This window comes from Bos mutus, chromosome 1 (genome assembly GCF_027580195.1).
Source record: "Bos mutus isolate GX-2022 chromosome 1, NWIPB_WYAK_1.1, whole genome shotgun sequence".
NCBI lineage: Eukaryota > Metazoa > Chordata > Mammalia > Artiodactyla > Bovidae > Bos > Bos mutus.
The window spans coordinates 105,958,950-105,982,716 of record NC_091617.1 but is presented as its reverse complement, the minus strand read 5'-3'; the positions used below and the strand labels follow the sequence as shown (position 1 = coordinate 105,982,716).

General features: G+C 36.9%; 1 protein-coding gene across 3 annotated transcripts in view; it reads right to left on the bottom strand.

Annotated features, from left to right (window-relative positions):
* IFT80 (intraflagellar transport 80) overlaps positions 1-17,791 on the bottom strand; it is a 112,628-nt gene extending 94,837 nt beyond the window's left edge. For all 3 annotated transcript variants that reach the window (XM_070374050.1, XM_070374043.1, XM_005904408.2), the window contains exons 1-3: positions 17,654-17,791; positions 6,896-7,007; positions 5,070-5,138 (exon numbers count right to left, since the gene is read on the bottom strand). In XM_070374050.1, coding sequence (XP_070230151.1) covers positions 5,070-5,097 — 28 coding nt within the window. In that variant the 5' untranslated portion in view covers positions 5,098-5,138; positions 6,896-7,007; positions 17,654-17,791. The remainder of the gene's footprint in view (positions 1-5,069; positions 5,139-6,895; positions 7,008-17,653) is intronic.
* Between the last annotated feature and the right edge of the window lie 5,976 nt (positions 17,792-23,767).

Here is a 23,767-nt window from a genome sequence, read left to right as displayed (position 1 = left end):
TCTAGCAGAGAACACCTCAGTAACCTCCATACCAGTCACCCCAACGTAACCTCTACCTCCTTTAATTGATCCTACATCCTACTGCTAAGGTAATCTTCCTAAAGAGTCTCCCAGGTGGCACAGTCGTAAAGAATCCACCTGTCAAGCAGGAGATGCAGGTTCAGTCTTTGGGTCAGGATGATCCCCTGGAGAATGAAATGCAACCCAGTCCAGGATTCTTGCCTGAGAAATTCCATGGAGAGAGGAGACTTGCAGGCTAAAGTCCATGGGGTTGCCAAGAGTCAGACATAACTTAGCAACTAAAGCAACAACAACAAAATCTACCTGAAGAAACAGGCTTTATCTCTTACTCTTCTGCTCATCTTTTAAAGATTTTTATATGGTTATAGAACAAACTCCAACCGGACTTCCCTGGTGGTCCAGTGGCTAGTCTTCCCTGCTCCCAATGCAGGAGGCCCTTGAGTTCAATTCCTGGTCAAGGAACTAGATCCCACATTCTCCAACTAAGACCATAGTCAAATAAATAAAAATAAATTTTTAAAAAGAAAGTATAAATTCCAACCCCCTTCATTTAATGTCTGAGGTTATCTGTGTCTTGGTCCCTCTGGCAGTAGCATCCTTCAGAGCCTACACTTGGCCCAAGGGGTCCTCTCCCCCTCACCTGACTTCCAGGCTTTATGCTGGTCTGCCTCTGTGCCTCTGATCATCTAACTTCCTCCAGAGCTCCGCTGCATTGACAACAAGCCCATTTCCCTACCTAATTTCTTTATCCTTCAAAGTCTAGTTAAAAGATGCTGCAGTATTTACCAGAGAAGTACCTTCTCTCCCCTCAAAGCATTCATCTCTGCCTTCCTGTCTTCCCACAATGCCTTAAGGCAACCAGCACACTCTGCCTTGTGTTACAGTATTTATATTTCCTCTACTAAATTCATTATAGGCAGCTTCCGTGTTTGTCATCTCTTTAATCCATTTGAATACAGTAAGGGAAATGTTCTTAAAGGTTTACAGTATTTCCCTCTTCCAATTTTAATTTATAATTAAAATATACAATGTAATACAAAATAGGGCATCATTATAATTATTCTTGGTCTACATATTACTTTTCTCTAATAAGGAAAAATAACTCTTGATAAACACCAGTAAGAATCATTTTTTAAACATAGTCAAATTCCATCCCTATCCCACTAAAAAACAAAATTAATGCTTCTTCTGCATTGGAGAAGGGGATGACTATGACTTTTTCTATCTTTATGTCTGCCTGCAATTATCAAGAAATGAATTCAGGAATTTTTCTATTTAGCAAATCAAACAAACCTTATAAATAACTAGGGACTTTTCCTTCAGGGTTAATGTCATTACAACTTAACTTCTCCAGTGATTTTTCCCAGAAATAAAATGGGAAAAGTCTATGCTTATTAGGAAAGTGTGGGTGGGAACAATGACCAAAAATTCATAAATTAAAATCATAGTTCTATAGTGAATTTATAATTTTTTAACCTAGAAAAAGATACTAGTTATTAAGCTGAAATACTAATGGGTTAACTAAAATAAAATCTACCTAATTTAGTTTTGCTCATTAATCTCATAATTAACATAAACCTTGAGTAAGAAGAATAACAAGATTCAAATAGGATAAAAATGATCAGCAATTTAACAGCATTTGATGTTAAGGAAATTGGAGCCATTTGGAATGCTGGTGTAAAATACCATTACGTGAGTCAATGAATACATAATAAAATTACCTATCCTATATGACATAATATGTAATTTAGCTTTTAAGAAAATCCTAGTTATCAATGTAACTGGAAGGAATGAACAAAAAAAGCACCATCCATCCCTCTCCAAAATAAATACCATACACAAAAACAGATCATAGACCTAAATGTACACACTAAAACTATAAAACTCTTACAAGAAAACACAGATGTAAGTCTCCATGATTTTGGATTTGGCAATAGTTTCTTAGATATAACACCAAAACGTAAACAATCAAAAAAAAAGTAGATAAACTGAATTTCATCAAAACTTTTGTGCTTAAGAGACTTCCCTGGTTGTCCAGTAGTTCAAAATCTTCTTGCCAATACAGAGGATAGGGTTCGATCCCTGGTCCCAGATAGACCAGGATGGAGCAACTAAGTCCGTGGCCACAATACTAAGTCCACCTGCCCTAGAGCCTGTGCTCCGCAAAAAGAGAAGCCACCAAAATGAGAAGCCCACATACTACACAACTAGAGAAAGCCTCCATGAAGCAACGAAGAGCCCATGTGTTGCAACAAAGACACATCAAGGCCAAAAATAAAATAAATATTAAAAAAAGAAACGTCTGTGCTTCAAAAGATATCATCAAGAAAATGAAAAGGAAACCCACAAAATGGGGAAATCATATATCCAAGTTGCAAATCATATAGCCAATGGTCTATTAACCAGAATACATAAAGTACTCTTACAACTCGATAACAAAAAGACAACCCAATTTAAAAATGTGCAAAGAATTTTAATAGATATTTCTCCAAACTAGATCTACAAACAGCCATAAAGTACATGGAAAGAGGCTCAACATCATTAGTCACAAGAGAAATGCAAACCAAAACTACAATGAGATACTACTTCACAGTCACTAGGATGATTATAATAAAAATATAGTAACAAGTGTTGAGGATTTGGAGAAACTGGAACCTTCATATATTTCTAGTGGGAATGTAAAATGGTATGTTTACTTTGGAAAAAAAAAAACTTGAAGAAGACTTTAATTTACTGATATGAAACTATATCCAATGCAGTTCACAAGTCAAGTGAAAACAAGTAAGGAGCATATTGTAGTAGATGCAGTATGCCTCTGGGAATGTTTTCTGGGTGGCCAGAAGACAGGGGTAATATGAAAGACAAGGGTAGTATTTAAGAGATAACTTTATACCCTTATTTACACTTCAAATTCTGAACTATGTGAATTAGTATCTATAAAAAATTTATACTTTAAAAAGATGTAAGCACTCCCTGCAAAGGCATATATGAACAATCAAATTTTTATGATCATTATTATTGAAAATTGGAAGTAGGAAATGGCAACCTACTCCAGTATTATTGCCTGGAAAAGACCAGGGACAGAGGAGGCTGGCTGGCTGTAGTCCATGGGATCACAAAGAGTCAGACACAACTGAGCACAAACACACATTATTGAAAATAGGAGTTGCAAACTCAAATCCCTTCAGAGGTTTATATTGTGTTCTACCATGTAATATAAATGAGTAAAGTATTATATGTGGAGTGTAAGAAAACTAAGAGAAGTTTAAAATCCAACTAAAAATGGCATAGCCACCACTGAACTCCAGTTGATCGTATTTATTCTGGAAAGCAGACTTAATGTTGCCAGTTCTTCCAATTTTTCAAGATACCAAAGAGATCCATATAAGAATGTAAAATATCCTAATCTTTAATGCTGGGCCTGGACCATGCTAGTGGGCTAGATTCAGCACACAGGCCATCTGTGACCTTTGATGAATGAAAAGTCCTTAATTCATGAATATATTGGGCTTCCAAACTTCCTCTGCAAGTTTGGGAATTCTAAAAGCATTTTCTGTATAAGAGTGAAATAAGCAGCAATCTGTTTTCCAGACCCATTATTCAGATAAATCACAGCACTGAACCAAAAGTGCTATGTCTTCTACTCTCTATCATTAACAATGTTTATGTTAAGCAACTTAGTCTAAGTTTCAACTTTAGACTTTGGAAAGTCCAAAATGGTAGATCCCAGGGGTAATCAAAGGGAAGGAGATGACTAGGAAGAATTTAAAGAAAGAAAAGGAGCCTTAGAGTGACAACTGGTGAAGAATCTCAGGCAAAAATTCAGATTATTGTAATGGGTAATAAGATAAGCTTTCAAAATTTCTCTGAAGATCTGTGTCTTCTCTAGACAACATATTTAGTAGAAAAGAAAAGAAAGGAAAAAAGGGTATGTATCAGTAGCAGCTACAGCTGAAAAGAACTGCAGCCTCAGCTCCAAGGGGGTGATAATGATCTCTAAAAGAATTCTGTAGTTGCTTGTAAGTCAGACATCATAAGGTAAGAATGCCAAATAATTAGCACTAACAAAAATTATAAAGCCAAAAGTAAATGCCTATTCTTATTAGTTTAAAATAAAATTTATTTTCTAAAGGTATATTTTATTACTAAAGAAACAATAAATTGACATTTTTCTCCTAACTGAAATTTGCTCATGAATGTTTCTATGAACTCTGACTTTTCTACTCATGGATAAACATTCTATTTGGAGATCATCTGTACCAAAGACTTAACCTCAGGAGATAATCACTACATATCACTTATGGTTACTTTTGCTAACATTTGGTTAATGTGTAGTAAAGAAATATAGCTATTTTAACACTATCCTAAGAGTGAACATAATTTAAAAAATGAAATCTGCAAATTTTTGGAAGTCAGTTGTTGGAGATGCTTCACAATATGACTTTATTATATAATTCTGAAGAACAGTCTGCAAGCTTTTTGGCAATCTATCTCTGAAGCAGATATGTGCTCAAGACAACATTAATCTGACTTCTGGATTGATTTTATAGGCACTTCTTCCCAATGAGTATGGAAAACCAAGATGCTGCTCTAAGCAGTTTTATTTTACCAAGTTTTGGATCATTGAAAGTATCTGTTCCCCTTCATTAGTACTGAAATCAAATGTGCAACACAATTCAGAAAGGGTGCTAATATTAAGAAGTTATTAGAATTATTAAGTATGGAGATTGAATGTATTCTATTATTATTAGACACCCGTGCTATTTCAGATAGAATATGCACATAATGCTTCAGAGTTATATTAAAAAGAATCACCAGCCTATAACTCTATTTTTATAGATTCACTAACAAGGAAAAAGTCCTTGAGTATTTCTTACATTTCTGGGTTCAAATAAAAGTCACCATGCCCCATTAGGAAACATGAAAGTAAAAAGAAAAAGTTTAAATAGAAGTAAGAGATTTCAGGTTTTGAACCTGACCAAAATCAATCTGAGGAACTACATTAGACTGTTTTTATAGGAAAATGTTAAGACATTTATAATACATACCTTGATGAGCCAAAGTCGATCTTAGCATTCCCGTCTTTGACCATATTTTTATTTGTCCATCTTCTCCAACTATAAAAAGAACATAATAATTGACATTTTACCTATAGGAAATATATGTAAACATTACATTTACATATAAAAATCAACTCTATCTACACTAATGCACATTTAAAATTGACACGTTTCTCTAATTACATGTCACTGCTTCACAACTAAAAAATTTACCTGAAATTACTTTGAAACAATTTTATCAAAGTAGCCTAACTTTCATGACAATAATTGTTTTTCCTTTAATCTTAGAAGATTTGTAAGTATATTATTCAAATAATGCTCTCATTTTCACTGACATCTCCATCCGAGAAGCACTCTAAGAAAAGTGTTTTCAGTGTGATAAGAAGAGTTAAAGCCAAATTCCAGGGAGTTGGGGACTAAATGGAGTGAAGTAACAGACTACTCTTTTGAACAGTTTGCCTGAAAAGGAAAGAAAGAAAGAGGAAATTGTAGCTAGAATTATTTATTAAAGGAAGGATTTTTATTTCTATTTCCTCAATTTTCGAGATAAACAGCATTTAAACACATTTACATGCTGGGAGAAAGAAGAAAAAAAAAACACTGGGAAAAAGAAAAAAAAAACACTGGAAAAGGAGAAGTTGAATAAACAGGCAAGACAGGAGACAACTCACTGATAAAAGTCCTACAAAAGGCCCAGGGGACAGGTGTCATGCTTTTCAAATATATCTACAAATTCTCTGTTATTCTCTCTTTTAAGAAGTTAAGCTTAATTTATCTCTCCTTCAGTTTGGGCTATACTTAGTGACTTGCTTCTAATAAAATATGGTGGAAATGATGGAGTATGACATCCAAGGGTGGGTCATAAAATATATTGTGGCTTCCATCCTTCTCTCTTGGATCATTCACCCAGGGAGAATCTCCAGTGGTCATGCTTACTGTAAGACCATTCAAGTAGCCCTATGGAGAAGTCCACGCTGTAAGAACTAAGTTAGGCCTCAGTCATAGAGTCACAGAGGAAGTAGGACCTCTTGCCAACAGCCATGTGAGTGAGCCATCTTGGAACTATCTAGCCCTAGGAGGGCTTCATATGACTGCAGCCCCATCCAACTTCTTGATTCTGAGACAGAACCACCCAGCTAAACATTCCCTGTCTCACATAAACTGTTAGCTAATACATGTTATCTTAAGTCACTAACTTTTGGGATAATCTGTCATACAATAGATATCTAATATAACAGGTGAAGATGAGAAACCCTCAGTAGGGAAGGAGATGGAAGAGAGATAGAAAGGAGTAAAGTTAAATGAGAAAATTTTGAATTTTGATGGCTCAGATGGTAAAGAATCTGCCTGTAATGCAGGAGACCCAGGTTTGATCCCTGGGTCAGGAAGATCCCCTAGAGAAAGGAATGGCAACCCACTCCAGTATTCTTGCCTGGAGAATTTCATGGACAGAGAAGCCTGGCAAGTTACAATCCATGGGGTTGCAAAGAGTCAGAAATGACAGAGCAACTAACATGTGCACGCATGGGCAAACGCACACACACATTTAAATGAGAATACTTTGAAGAATTAAAACATATTTACTCAATATCTGATTATTTCAAAACCTTCTTGAGAGAATGTTCTCCATTAGCCATGTAAGAAAACTAATATGACACTCTGAATTATAACATTATATAACAGTCTAGATCAATCCTGTGCCAATTACTTGCTGTTAGACAAGGAAAGACACTACTGCTAAATTAAAACATTGTTCTTCTGGAAATTTTTCTTTAAAAAATTCATTTTAAATGTCATTTATGCAGATAACTTACCTGTAACTAATGCTGTTCCTTCATAATTCCATCGTCCCTGCCAGCACTGCTCCACTGTGAGCTTCCACACTTTTTTCCACTCTTCCTAACTTAGAAATCAGATGAAATTTGCCTAAAAGAAATTATACTTGAGAAATCTATTTTATTAAATTAATTTATCCAATCAACAAGCATCTGTTGAGAACCAACTATTAGACTAGTCAGCATGGTGCTAGGCATCAGAGATACAGGGCAAATAATATAATTATTCTTACTCTTGAGGAGTGCACAAATCTATTGGAAAACAGGCACAAAAGCAAAATTATAAAACCTTGAAACAAGTGGTGTGACAGAATATATATATGATACTATGATAGTTCAGAGGGACAATAAAATTGTCCTGGAATATGGTCAAAGGAACCCAAGAGGAATATCAACAAAGCCTTCTATTTAAGCAGAATTTTGAAGTTTTGCTTTTTTAAAAAAATGGTTATAGAAAAGCTGCTGTTGCTGCTAAGTCACTCCAGTTGTGTCCGACTCTGTGCGACCCCAGAGACGGCAGCCCACCAGGCTCCCCCGTCCCTGGGATTCTCCAGGCAAGAACACTGGAGTGGGTTGCCATTTCTTTCTCCAATGCATGACAGTGAAAAGTGAAAGTGAAGTTGCTCAGTCGTGTCCGACCCTCAGCGACCCCATGGACTGCAGCTTTCCAGGCTCCTCCGTCCATGGGATTTTCCAGGCAAGAGTACTGGAGTGGGGTGCCATTGCCTCTCCAATAGAAAAGCTAGAAAAAGTTATATAACTTGTTTTTTTAAAAACAGGTTGTAGAAGGAATTATGGAGAAGAGAGGATCTAAATAGTTGAACACTGTTAAAAAAAAATTTAAAAACTGAGGCATATTAAAAAATACTGAGTTTATTTGCACAGAAATCAATTCCAATTCAGCAGTGCCAAACCTTAAGTGGTTAGGAATGCTCCACTGACAGGAGGTCAGGTACAGAGAAATGACAAAACTAAGGATATTACTGACTGACTATACCTTAAAGCCTAGTTGGCTGTCTGTGATTGGTTGTCCTTTGGTTTCAATTTTGTAATCTTGAAGCATTCATTTACAGGCTTAGATTTTGACTTGCTGAGGTATATACACCATTAGTCACCTCAAGTCTAAAGGCCTCCTTCTTTAATTTAAAGGACAAGCCCAAATTTTTTAAATCCTTGCCTTATTTTACACTGTACCAGGCACCAGGTAGACAAAAAGAAGTAGGTTATTTGGTTGCTGTCATTGAAAGTTCACGCATTTATAGGTGAACAGCAGAAAACTTACATTACAAGACCTAAGCAAAGTATATAAGAGATGTCAAGGGAACAAATCAACTATACAAAGAATAAGTACTACAGGAAGCCAAAACAATTGCAGTGTTGTTTTGAATGATCATGAAATCTAGTAATATATAGTTTTTGATAAAATAATTAAGTATAGGTGGTCCTCCATATTCAAGGGTTCTGAAATCCTTGGACTCAACCTACCAAAAAACAAATAAAGCCCAGAAAGCTCCAAAAACAGAACTTGAATTTGCCCTGCACCATGAACTATTTACATAGCATTTACATTGTATTTACAACTTTGAGTCTCTTGGACTGCAAGGAGATCCAACCAGTCCATCCTGAAGGAGATCAGCCCTGGGATTTCTTTGGAGGGAATGATGTTGAAGCTGAAACTCCAGTACTTTGGCCACCTCATGCGAAGAGTTGACTCATTGGAAAAGACTCTGATGCTGGGAGGGATTGGGGGCAAGAGGAGAAGGAGACGACAGAGGATGAGATGGCTGGATGGCATCACTGACTCGATGGATGTGAGTCCAAGTGAACTCCGAGAGTTGGTGATGGACAGGGAGGCCTGGCATGCTGCGATTCATGGGGTCGCAAAGAGTCGGACATGACTGAGCGACTGAACTGAACTGAACTGAACTGAGGTATTATAAGCAGTCTAGAGATGTCTAGAGATGACTTGCTTCCTTAGTGGCTCAGAGGGTATAAAGTCTGCCTTCAATGCGGGAGACCCAGGTTCCATCCCTGGGTTGGGAAGATCCCCTGGAGAAGGAAATGGCAACCCACTCCAGTATTCTTGCCTGAACAATCTCATGGACAGCAGAGCCTGGTGGGTTACAGTCCATGGGGTCGCAAGAGTCCCATGCAACTAAGCAACTTCACTTTCACTTTCAGAGATGACTTTAAGTATATGGGAGGATGTGTGTAGGTCATGTGCAAATACTATGCCATTTTATACAAGGGACTTGGCCATCTGTAGATTTTAGTATCTACAGGGGTCCTGAAACCAACCCCTTTGAATACTGAGAGCCAACTGTAAGTGGAATTAGAAATCCACCCCCCCCCCAAAAATGTATATCTTTTTTTGCTATAAAATAATAATGTGGCTTGCCTAATCAGATTTTGCCTCAAAGGATTTGTTTGAATTCATTTTTAACTTAAGACTTCTCAAGATTCTTACTAACAATTCATTAAAAATATATTTAAGTCAGATGCTTTAGGTGGCTTTAAAACGTTTCTCTGGAGAATTCTAATACAGATGGTTTTCAAATATTTTATACCTAGCATCTTGTGGTTATTTCACTGACCACCAAACCATTTCCATCAAGAAAATCATTCCTCCTCATTTTATATATATTGCATATTATTTGTAGCTCTGTTGCAGCATTTTTTATTGGGCTGTAATTCTTTTCAAGGGGCCATGTCTTAGTCATAGTTTTATTTGCAATAGTGCTTTTACATAAACAGCATTCATTAAGTTTAACCAACTCAGTAACCATATTTAGTAACTTAAGAAGACTTTGACGTTCTTTTTTTTCTCATTCAATCTGATCATTTATTTTCTAGGCCCTCATCAATCAACTACTCCTTTCCTTCATCTAACCACCTACTAGTGCCATCTACTTTTCCTCATATCTTCCTTTTACTTTTATATTTGCCTCTGGGTCATTTTTCAATGTAACAAGATTACTTTGAATTCAACTTTACTAGTACTCTCTTTATGAGACTAAAAAAATTAATTTGGATATACTTTTTTAATACATTGTTTTACAGAGAAAATATGAGTGGGGGTGAATTTCAAAAGAGGAAACTAGAAAGATGACATATAGTGAGTGGCCAATATTTACTTTATCCAAGTCTATTTCACTAAATGTTAGCATGCTGTCTAACACAAAATATCTACATACTAAATTGCTACATGTCACAAACGAATCTATCAAATAGATTAACCAAGCAACTCGTGAACCATAAATGAAAGGTCCATAAATTTCAACATATTTAGAAATTTTATGTACTTTGATCACTGATATTTCTTATCCTAAAATATGTAATCTGACTTTCTGACAAATGCTGAATTCTTACTTTCTACAACCTCACAGAAGACACACACTGAGACAACTAAGGCTAGCTCTTTGCATAGACTTGGCACTCAATAAATCTTTTACCTTTGTAGTTTGCCTGACTGTTACACATTGCTTGAATAGCACAACCCAAGTAAAGCCTAAGTATAAAACTACATATATCAAAAAATTTTTTTAAACATAATTATTCCTTTAACGATATTAGTTCTTCTTCCCTTCAGCTTTTCTATAAACTTTTTAAAGTGCTAGACCAAAAAACTAAAGACCAAATAAATTACCTCTAATTATTTGCTAAGGGTAGGGTTGGGAAGAGATATAAACAATTCATTCATTTATTTAATCGATAGCAATTCATTGATTAAACAGTGGATGATTTGGGTAAAAAACATGGATATTTACAGCCAAATGTAAAAAATTTATCTCTTATTATTAAAAATAAACTAAAAAGAGGAAAATGCTATTTAAAAGAACAGAGGAAGTAGATTAAAATTATATGAAACACATTTCTCAAGGTTAGAAATGCCTTAAGAAATGTCCATGGAAACATGAGGCAGCTTGGAATAGGATATTAGAAAAAAGGTCACATGAGCACTTTTGCAGACTGCTTTATAGCAGAAATCTTTTGGCAGATGGTTGTAAAAAGCCAAAGAGATCAGTAACCACTAACTTCTGATAAAAAGAAATGAACACAAAAATTCTTTTTAAAGTGGGATTTTAAATGTACTTATTAACTAATAAGAGAATAAAAGGCTTACTTTAAGATATTTAACAATGTATAAAAAATTCAACTTTCACTAAATATAATTTAAGGAGTGTTTATTGGATTTACAAGAGATTTTATACCAGAATTCCTTTACAAAGCAGTTCCCCTAATGCATTTCAAATAATTCTTCTTTGAATATAAATCTTTTAACACATTGTGAAAGAAATATCACCTCTAAAAAGTAGGATACAGCTGCATGAAATATTCAAAAAAGAGGTAATAACAGTGAAGAGAGAATTATTGGTGAGACAAAATACTTGGCAAGAATCTGCTTTATGTACTTCAGGATCTGACCCCCAAATCCCATGTTTGTTGTTGTTTTTTTTTAATGTTACCACTAACACAGAAGATGGAGAGGGTATAACAAAGGGAACAGTGATGAACTCCAAAATCTGTAACCTAGCGATCTGCTGTACAACATTGTGGTTACACAAAATTATATAAATATATATATATTTTCTCCAAGTTTATACGTTTCTCCATGTTTATATATATATAATATATAGAAAATTATTAAATATTGTACTATACACTTAAAAATGTGTTGTGTAGATCTCATATTACGTACATTTTCAAACCAGAATAATACTTCTTTTTATAGTATTTGATTAACAGAGAACACAGCATCCACATATAAAATGATCTCAGATGTTTATCTGGCAGGAAACCCTTGACCAACCACCTTCAAATGGCATCCACTTTCTTCTGTTTTTGAATATTTCTTTTTCATTTCATTTTTCATTTTTACTTCTGGATTCTGTTTCTAGTCTCACTCTTCCACTTTTTTCCTTTGAACTATCATCTTTTGCTTTCTCTTTCACAAGATCCAAGATATTCATAATTCCACCTAGGAGAAAAGACTCAACTATTCTGCTTTGGTTCTCTCTTCTTCCCACATCTAGTATCTTTTTTACTTTGTAATAAACCTAAAAATAAAATACAGTTTCTTATGGAGAAGGAAATGGCAACCTATGCCAGTATTCTTGCCTGGAAAATTCCATGGACAGAGGAGCCTGGAGAGTTACAGTCCAGGGGGTCACAAGTAGGACACAACTAAGCACACAAGCACAAAAACAAATATTAAACTTTTATTTTTTTGAAATTGTATGGATTAGCAATTCTAAAACAACCTACTATGTATTGTAGAATTAAACAAGTGAGTAAACATACTGATAATAATGGGAGCCAAGGTTCCACACTGTTTCCAAGTATTGAGACTAGAATTAATCCTGCAGTGCTGAACTAGAATTGGCAGTATCAAAATTAACTTATGGCTTTTGTCACGGGAAGGAACCATGGAAGGAAGGGAGGGAGGAAACATAGGAGGAAGTGAAAGGAAGTAAAGGAAGCGAGGGAGGGAGGAAGAAATAGCTGTAGATATGTATGTTTTCAACATATATTTCTTAGCTCCATCCTATGAGAGGGCCTTGAAGCAAACATATCCCACTGAAATGCACACACCTAGCACTGTCATCTTGGCTTTTAGATATCATCAAGCACACAAAAAAAGAACATGTCTCCTTGGAGAAACAGCTGATTTGGAAGTTGGGACTGGGAAAGTACAAAATGAGCCTGGAACATCTTGTGCCAGCAAAGTGCTCAAAAGATGAGGAAACATATCCCCCACGGCAAAACAAAAATTCATTTGACCTGGCTTCATGGAGCTCCCACTGGCCAAATCTGTGGCAATTTTAACATTAAAATGTGTAAATGATAGTAACAGGATGCTCAAGAAATAAAACAAGGGATAGGATGGGGCGTGGGGTGGGAGGGAGATTCAAGAGGGAGTAGATACACACACACACACACACACATAGTTATAATTGATTTATGTTGTCATATGGCATTCATGCATTGGAGAAGGAAATGGCAACCCACTCCAGTGTTCTTGCCTGGAGAATCCCAGGGACGGGGATACCTGGTGGGCTGCCGTCTATGGGGTCGCACAGAGTCGGACACGACTGAAGCGACTTAACAGCAGCAGCAGCAGTCATATGGCAGAAACCAATACAACACTGTAAAGCAATTATCCACTAATTATAAAAAAGAATGAATAACTTAAAAATGAAATAAAATAAGCATCTATGAGTCTAATCTGATGTAAGTAAACAAATAAACAAATGTGCAGGAGACAGAAGGCTCTTCTTTGAAGGAGAATACCAACTAATCAATATAAAAGATACTATGGCATTTAAAAAAATATCATTCGGCAACCACCTTAGTAATAAATGACTCAGCTAAGATAGTGGGAGAAAATTTGAGGAGGAAGAGAATATTTTTATATAGTCTGAAAGTATCCACTTAGAAATTATTTACTAAAAGGGAAAAACATTAACTTTACAGTGGAGAAGGAAATGGCACCCCACTCCAGTACTCTTGCCTGGAAAATCCCATGGACAGAGAAGCCTGGTAGGCTACAGTCCATGGGGTCACAGAGTCAGACACGACTTCACTTTCACTTTCACAGTAGATTAATTTAGTGAACACAACCTTTCAAAGTAATCAAAGTTAATGTCACCAGTAAGGAGTCAAACCAGAATTATGAATTTTCCACTCTGATGCCTTAAGTATTACTGTTAAAAATGTATAGCTGAATTTAATCATAAGGAAAAATCAGACAAAAGTGAATTGATTGGACATTCTATAAAAATAACAGGCCCATATTCTTCAAAACAGTCGAGATCATAAAAGAAAGATGGAGGATTTGCTCCAGATTAAAGGAAGTTAGTGAGATATGACAAAAACAATGTTATTCTTTACAAGAAAAAAAAATTTCTATAAAAGACATAATTAGGACACTTGCTAAAATTTGAATACAAACTGTAGATTAGGTAATAATATTATATCAGTGTTAAATTTCCTGATTTTGATCAATGTATTGTGGTTAAGTAACTGAAAAATCCTTATTCTTAGGAAATGCATTGAAGTATATATGGTTAACAGAAAAGGCAATGGCAACCTACTTCAGTACTCTTGCCTGGAGAATCCCAGGGACTGGGAGCCTGGTGGGCTGCCGTCTATGTGGTCAAACCAAGTCGGACACAACTGAAGCAACTTAGCCGCAGCAGCAGTAGCAGTATATATGGTTAATGACAAAGGTAATCATGATGGTGTGATTACTCACCTAGAGTCAGATACCAAGGGAACACCTCATGCAAAGATAGGCTCAATAAAGGAAAGAAATGGTATGACCTAACAGATGCAAAAGCCATTAAGAAGAGGTGGCAACAATACACAGAAGAACTGTACAAAAAAGAGCTTCACGACCCAGATAATCTCGATGGTGTGATCACTCACCTAGAGCTAGACATCCTGGAGGTCAAGTCAAGTGGGCCTTAGGAAGCATCACTATGAACAAAGCTAGTGCAGGTGATGGAATTCCAGTTGAGCTATTTCAAATCCTGAAAGATGATGCTGTGAAACTGCTGAAACTCAATATGCCAGTAAATCTGGAAAACTCAGCAGTGGTTATAGGACTGGAAAAGGTCAGTTTTCACTCCAATCCCAAAGAAAGGCAATGCCAAAGAATGCTCAAACTACCGCACAATTGCACTCATCTCACACGCTAGTAAAGTAATGCTCAAAATTCTCCAAGCCAGGCTTCAGCAATACATGAACCGTGAACTTCCAGATGCTCAAGCTGGTTTTAGAAAAGGCAGAGGAACCAGAGATCAAATCGCCAACATCCGCTAGATCATTGAAAAAGCAAGAGAGTTCCAGAAAAACATCTATTTCTGCTTTATTGACTATGCCAAAGCCTTTGACTGTGTGGATCACAATCAACTGTGGAAAATTCTTCAAGAGATGGGAATACCAGACCACCTGATCTGCCTCTTGAGAAATCTGTATGCAGGTCAGGAAACAACAGTCAGAACTGGACATGGAACAAAAGACTGGTTCCAAAAAAGGAAAGGGGTACATCAAGGCTGTATATTGTTACCCTGCTTAATTAATTTATACATCATGAGAAATGCTGGGCTGGATGAAGCACAAGCTGGAATCAAGACTGCTGGGAGAAATAGCAATAACCTCAGATATGCAGATGGTATCACCCTTATGGCAGAAAGTGAAGAAGAACTAAAGAGCCTCTTGATGAAAGTGAAAGAGGAGAGTGAAAAAGTTGGCTTAAAGCTCAACATTCAGAAAACTAAGATCATGCCATCCAGTCCCATCACTTCATGGCAAATAGATGAGGAAATAGTGGAAACAGTGGCTGACTTTATTTTGGGGGGCTCTAAAATCACTGCAGATGGCAATTCCAACCATGAAATTAAAAGACACTTGCTCCTTGGAAGGAAAGTGACCAACCTAGACAGCATATTAAAAAGCAGAGACATGACTTTGCCAACAGAGGTCCATCTAGTCAAGGCTATGGTTTTTCCAGTGGTCATGTATGGATGTGAGAGTTGGACTATAAAGAAGCTGAGCACCGAAGAACTGATGCTTTTGAACTGTGGTGTTAGAGAAGACTCTTGGGAGTCCCTTGGACTGCAAGGAGATCCAATGGGTCCATCCTAAAGGAGATCAGTCCTAAGTGTTCATTGGAAGGACTGATGCTAAAGCTGAAACTCCAATACTCTGGCCACCTGATGCGAAGAGCTGACTCATTGGAAAAGATCCTGATGTTAGCAAAGATTGAAGGCAGGAGGAGAAGGGGACAACAGAGGCTGAGATGGTTGGACGGCATCATCGACTCAGTGGAGATGAGTTTGAGTAGATCCCGGAGTTGGTGATGGACAGGGAGGCCTGGTGTGCTGTGGTCCGTGGGGTTGTGAAGAGTTGGACACAAATGAGCGACTGAACTGAACTGAACTGATATATGGTTAAAGTTGGATGTCTGTAAATTACTCTCAAATGTTTCAGGAAAAAGTATGTGTGGAGGGCAGGAGAGAGAGAAAAGAGTAGCAATGATAAGTACATGGGACAAAATGTTAACAATTAAGTGAATATGAATAAAGAATATGCAGGAATTATCTCTACAATTCTTACATCTTTTCTATAAACGTGAAATTATATCAAAATTAAGTTTTTTTAAGTCAACCCTTCATATTATCATCAGAGGTAAACAAGTCTAGCTCTTTTCAGAGTCAATCTTGTAAGCACTAGGCAGTGTATTAAATACTTTCACACAATATTTCATCTAATCAAGATTCAGGAAGTAAGTTTAAAAACTGCCATACATTCTGCCTGTAAAAGAACTGGGATCTGATGTGATTGTTTGCCATAACATCCTTTTCTTCTTCTGGCTACAAAAGCCCTCTTCTCTTTCCCTTTCCACAGTGGCCAAAGGCCTGCCATGCTCAGGCAATCAGTGTCCCAATCCCTTGACTAAAATGATTCACTCAGTGATGGGCAGATGACCCAAGCTTGTCCAGGACCCTTTCTGCAAGCTGACTACAAGAGGGACTGAGGAAGAGGCACTGTGTCTGCTGACTTTCCTCTTCTTGTAAGTTAAGCCTTGGGCTGCTGGCTGCCATTCATGCTCACCTGGGGAGAGTCTGTCCAAGAGATGGTAAGGATCAGGGGCCTGCTGCCTCTGTGCTTAAAGATCTTCCCCAGGAGCTAGGTAAACCTGAAAACTCCAGCTGTGCATAAGTAAGTTGTTAGCCTAATGAGTTTCTGTTACTTTGATGAAAGTACTCCTAACTGACACCATAGATAAAGTGTAATACAGACGGAAAGGGCTTCCCAGGTGGCATTAGTAAACAACTCGCCTGCCACTGCAGGAGACATCAGAGACGTGGATTCAATCCCTGGGTCGGGAAGATCCCCTGGAGAAGGGCATGGCAACCCACTCCAGTATTCTTGCCTGGAGAATCCCCATGGACTGGCGGGTTACAGTCCACAGGATCGCAAAGAGTCAGACACGACTGAGGCAACTTAGCACACGTGCACGCACAGACAGAAAACAGTTCAAGTTATTTCTAAAAAACAAAAACATGTCCTTAAAAAGTACAAAAATGGTGCTTTTCACTCACCAATAATAAGACTATGATCAAACTACTTTCCACCTCTGTAAGTGAAAATTAGTGTGCGTGCTAAGTTGCTTCAGTCCTGTCTGACTCTTCGCACTGTAGCCTGCCAAGCTCCTCTGTCCATTCATTGGATTCTCCAGGTAAGAACAGTGGAGTGGGTTGCCATGTCCTTCTCCAGGGGATCTTCCCAACCCAGGGATCCAACCTGCATCTCTTACATCTCCTGCATTGGCAGGTGGGTTCTTTACCACTAGTGCCATCTGGGAAGCCCAAATTAGCATGTACTAGAAAATAAAGATTTTATTTAATAGAGACCTTACTAAATGAATGTGTGTTATACCTCTTTTTAGTGTGGTTATTTTACACAGTTAAACTTTAAGAAATTAGAAACCAAAACTGTTAAAAGCACAACAATATCTGTGAACACAGAAAAAGTAAAGCCCAAGGTTCACACTCAATTTCAGTATATGCCAGTTTAACTCACTTTCTTCTATGACAGTTGGTCTTACAGTCTATACACAGACCAACTGACCACACAGGAAATGGACAAATAACTCAAAACATAAGTTATAATAAGAAGCGGTGTCTTTTAAAAACAAAGATGAGCAAATAATGTTTATTAAAAACTTACCATCAGAACTTGTGAGGACAAAGATTTCTGCTTGAGTTTGTTTCTTTATGCCTAAACTTTTTGGAAACCAATGAAGGTCTATTGGGTAAATATCATCAGGCAGCTTTACTATTTGACTTGTTTCACCGGTTAACAAGTTCCACTTCACGATCTGGTGATCATCACTACATGAATACAGCTCTTCAGCAGTAGTCCAGCCCACACAGCTCACTAATTCTTGATGTGTCACCATATTAAGGAGACATAAAACACACAAAAGTCTTCAGTTTTAACAAACACAATATTTTGCAGATGCAGATTATAAGAACAGTATAAAATAAGGTCAAATGTTTCAAGCTTCAAAACCTACTTTTCCAGTGTAGGACTTTCATATTTTTTCCATAAAAGGAAAGGAAAATAAGCATCTATCAAAACAGTTGTAAGAAGAATGGAAAGCAGGATAAGAAACCCAGGTGCCAAAAGAGAAAAAAACAAAGATTTAATACATGAAAAATTTTAAAATGTGTTACAAAAGATTCTATAAACAAGGCCAAAAGATGCAGAAAGACACCTAACAGATTAAAAGGATGAAAGATCTAATCTGTTGCAGGATAAGTGGGGAGAAAAGGGAAATATGTATTGTTTTATTTACCTATATCTGTATTGTTATTAGAATAAGCATGTATCATTTTGATAAGTTTTAAAAAATCAACTGCTAAAAGAACACTGAAATATAACAGTTAAATACCTGCTTAAATGACATAATAATTTACTCAGGAAAAAATTTACAGCTTAATAGCTGAAACTAAAATCCTACCAAACTTCCTGACATTAAATTCAGGAAGTAATTCAGTTACAATTTACTGCCCACACAAGGTGATATGGATAAGATATAAACCCTAAAATTCTTACTTTAACCTATTTTTTGGTCTCTGATTTATCAAGTAGATTTCTATAAATTGAGGTGCTAAAGTGGCCCTTACTTCCTCCATTAGAACAGGCGCTCACCTAGCAGAGTTGTGTATCCTACAGAAGGAACTTTAGATTGTCTTTTATGAGAGATGCTTTCTCCTGTTTATATATGGATTTCTATATTACCATATCATCCTAGTTGGGTTGTTTGCTCTTTTGTTGTTATTGTATAATCATTTTACTTCCTTCTCTTTTCATCAATGCTTTCTATCCAAGCAATCAATAAACTCTAAGAAAAAAGAAAGAGACTATGTGCCATAATTATTCTGGGATGTTCTAAGTTTTTTTAATACTTCAAAATATGATAGATTAAGCAAATAACCAGAAAGGTAAAAAATGAAATTATAGAAGGGTCTGATGAGTCTGCACAAATAGGTAACAAAGTGGCATTGGAATACTCAGAATTCAAAGTAAAATCTAAACAAAAGAACCTTGATATCACTAGACCATTACTGAAAAAAATTCTTCCAGTATAACTCTCATAGCTTAAACATTGTTAGTTAAAACCTTTATTATACAAAGGGAGAGTGTCTGCTAAAACCTAGAAAGAAAATAAACACACACACTCCAAAACAAAAAAAAATTAATTTTATCCTTATAAAAACTGATGTAAGTACCCAGCAGACATATGCGAGGTGTCTTCAAACTAGTAAGTCAACTAAAATTATGGGAGACATAAGAGGACTGCTAGAATAAGAAAGTCTAAAAGGATCAGTATTCTTCAGCTTGAAAAGGTAAAAGCAGACACTAGACAGTCAAAATCTATAAGACTGTAAAAAGCATGAACTCCTGAGGGCACACTTTGAAAAAAGAATAAAAGTGATTCCATGAGAAATAAAAGGAATTACATCCTCACTCAAACAGTAAAAAAAAAAAAAAAAAAGTAATACAAATTCAAAACATTTGATCAAATGTCTAAAACGCTGCTTTTCTATGGCTGAAGGATCACATTTTTTTTTATTTCAAACCTGTTGAAGATCAACATTTTGTAAGATAAAATAAAAATGAATTACTAGGAAAATGACCTTACATTTGGATGTTGTGACTGTCAAATTGCTACAAAAATTTCTTCCTTCTTACTTTCAATTTCTGTTCTTATCCCTTCACAGGCCTGTAATAAAGTCTGAAGATGATACTTTTAGAAGCACTGGTCTAAATAACTACGAATGAAGGTAAAGGGGCCTACCAATCTTTCTGACATATAATTGGGAGTTCTTGCTGACAAAATACAGGGTCATGCATTTGATAAAATATTTATAATTGCCACATTCACACATGAAATAATAAAGGTCTGACTGCTCAGACTTCCCCAGCTTACCCTCCATTTTATTATGAGCATGAAAAAACAGAACAGAATTCAGTGAAAACATACTAGGTCTTATTAAGAGAGAAATTACTTTTTTTTTTAAAAAAAAAAACCTTCTTTTTAAGATTTTAGACTAAACAAAAACCAACCGTTTTTTATGTACTTAAGTACAGTAGTACTAAAGTAAGAAAAAAGTTAATAAATATTTGAAAGTAAGATTTAGAGCAAATAATTTGCTTTGGAAAAATACCTGCAACATATGACCTCAAATATTTCAGAAATAATTTACAAAACTATCATTAAAGGAATGAAGAAAAAATCCATTCTCCAACTAGACTACAAAAGAAGAAAACTTTTAATAATACTACAATAAGGAGATCACAATAAGGTTTATAAGTATTAAAAGGATATGCTTTGGTTCTTTTAAAAGAGATATCTTCAGTCTCATGTCTCCACCTTCCAGCAAAATTTTTTAAATGCCACCTGATTGAATTCACTGTAAAAATAAAAGGAGGAAAATACAGAATACACATTAAAAACAAATATACATACACAAAAAATTAAAAGCAAACAAAACATCTTAGCACCCTGATGACTGAAGCACTTTCAATCCTGCTGGCATCAAATACATGGAAAGAGGAAGAAAACTAGTCAGTGGACTAATTCAGCCAATGGGTGACTGGAGGGTTTAGGTGGGACTTCTGAGGTTCTCTGCAACCTGCCTAAAACAGTCCTACAAGTACAGAATGTCAGTAAATCTGGCCAGGTAAATAATTTCCAAGGGCTGTCCTGAGGCCTAATCAAAAGATTTTTTAAACTATGGGAGCTTCAACTTTAGCATCAGTCCTTCCAATGAATATTAGGACTAATTTCCTTTAGGATGGACTGGTTGGATCTCCTTGCAGTCCAAGGGACTCTCAAGAGTCTTCTCCAACACCACAGTTCAAAAGCATCATTTCTTCTGAGCTCAGCTTTCTTTATAGTCCAATTCTCACATCCATACATGACTACTGGAAAAACCATAGCTTTGACTAGACAGACTTTTGTTGGCAAAGTCATGTCTCTGCTTTTTAATATGCTGTATAGGTTGGTCACAGCTAGTCTTTTAATTTCATGGTGGCAATCACCATCTGCAGTGATTTTGGAGCCCAAAAAAATAAAGTCTCTCACTGTTTCCCCATCTATTTGTCACGAAGTGATGTGACCGGATGCCATGATCTTAGTTTCCTGAATGTTGAGCTTTAAGCCAACTTTTTCACTTGCCTCTTTCACTTCCATCAAGAGGCTCTTTAATTCTTCTTTGCTTTCTGACACAAGGGTGGTATCACCTGTGTATCTGAGGTTACTGATATTTATCCAAGCAATCTTGATTCCAGCTTGTGCTTCATCCAGCCTGGCATTTCACATGATACACTCTGCATATAAGTTAAATAAGCAGAGTGACAATATACAGCCTTTCCCGATAATATACTCCTTTCCTGATTTGGACAATATACCCCTTTCCCGATTTGGAACCAGTCTGTTGTTCCATGTGCAATTCTGTTGTTCCTTGACCTGCATACAGATTTCTCAGGAGGCAGGTAAGGTGGTCTGGTATTTCCATTTCTTTCAGAATTTTCCACAGTTTGTTGCAATCCACACAGTCAAGGCTTTGGTGTAGTCAATAAAGCAGAAGTAGATGTTTTCCTGGAACGTTTTTGCTTTCTCGATGATCCAACGGATGTTGGCAATTTGATCTCTGGTTCCTCTGCCTTTTCTAAATCCAGTATATCATGTTTCATGTATTGTTGAAGACTGGCTTGGAGAATTTTGAGCATTACTTTGCTAGTGTGTGAGATGAGTACAATTGTGCAATAGTTTGAATATTCTTTGGCATTGCCTTTCTTTGGGGTTGGAATGAAAACTGACCTTTTCCAGTGAATGGATATACATTAAAATAAATTCCAAAGGTCTCATCAAAGGCTAAGATACATTTTTATGGGATTTAATTATGGAACCCACATGGGAATACTATGACATCATCAACCTAGATCAAATCTAAGATTTGCATTATATTGGAGGTAAACAGACTGCCCACCAGTTATGGCTGCCATGGTGGCAAAGTGAAAAATAAGCAAGTTATCTAAGAAAGAGGTAATGATTTTCATGCATTGGAGAAGGAAATGGCAACCCACTCCAGTGTTCTTGCCTGGAGAATCCCAGGGATGGGGGAGCCTGGTAGACTGCTGTCTATGGGGTCACACACAGTCGGACACGACTGATGTGACTTAGCTTAGCAAAAATACAGCTATATCTCAAGGCACCTTTTTCACTTACTCATAAATTTGTGAGGATGAGTAGAAAGTTGTTGCTGCTGCTGCTGCTGCTAAGTCGCTTCAGTCGTGTCCGACTCTGTGCGACCCCAGAGACGGCAGCCCACCAGACTCCCCCATCCCTGGGATTCTCCAGGCAAGAACACTGGAGTGGGTTGCCATTTCCTTCTCCAATGCATGAAAGTGAAAAGTAAAAGTGAAGTCGCTCAGTCGTGTCCGACTCTCAGCAACCCCATGGACTGCAGCCTTCCAGGGTCCTCCGTCCATGGGATTTTCCAGGCAAGAGTACTGACCATAGAAAAAAATCTGAAGTGTTTTATCCAGTTAATATACAGTTAGGAAGTCAGAAATCTGTCTCCCCGCTCCAGTTCACTTAAGGAGATTTGTGTATAACTTGAAAGTATAATCTGTGTATAGCAGCCAGAGCAAGAAAATAATCTCTCCTAGTCACACTTCTAAGGCTCACTTTTGGTCCTTAGGAGTTTTGGCACCTTTCTTGAAACTACTTCCTCCCTTCTATCAGACCTCCTTTAACTAGAGGGGGGGGGAAAAAGTAAAAACATGCTGCTGTTTCACATTCAAACTCATCCAGCTTATAAGGATTTTAAAAGAATAAAGGCAGATAAACTGTTGCTTTTGGAAATGAGAAACAACGTAATAGACAAGAATTCATGTGTGTGAATATACAATTTTAACCAGAAACTTTAAAGACCTTTAGCAAAGGCATGGTGTATCCTACATCAAAATATCTCCAACTGCTGAAATCCATAATAATTAGGAATCATTCCTTACCAAAAGAAATCATTATCCCATATAGATAGTAAAGACAGAATGTTTTTCATGAGAAAGTAATTTGCAACTGTTCAGAAATATAGTGCCAAGGAATCAGAGAAAGAGGAGGGTGGCATCCTAACACTGGGAAGATTCTCTTTTGCTCAGAAAACACTTCTTTGTACATCCTATTGAGCAAAGATCATGTGCATGAAGCATATGTGCATTCTGATGTGAGAATGAATAGAGGAATAAGTGAATAGCTATGGTTTTTCCTGTAGTCATGTATGAATGTGAGAGATGGACCATAAAGAACGCTGAGTGCCAAAGAACTGATGCTTTTGAACTGTGGTGTTGGAGAAGACTCTTGAGAGTCCCTTGGATTGCAAGGAGATCAAACCAGTCAATCCTAAAGGAAATCAATCCTGAATATTCACAGGACGGACTGGTGCTGAAGCTCCAATACTCTGGCCACCTGATGTGAAGAGCTGATCTCATTGGGAAAGACTCTGACTCTGAGAAAGACTGAAGGCAAAAGGAGAAGCGGGCAGCAGAGGATGAGATGGTAAGATAGCATCACTGACTCAATGGACATGAATTTGAGTAAACTCAGGGAGATAGTGGACAGGGAAGTAACGTATGCTGCAGTCCATGGGAGCCGCAAGAGTAGGACACAACTTAGCTAATGAACAACAACAACAAATTAGAGCACAGCCAATTCAGGGAAGTACAAAGCTGCCTGTGGGGTGCAGTGGGGTGTCTTTAGCTGTCCAA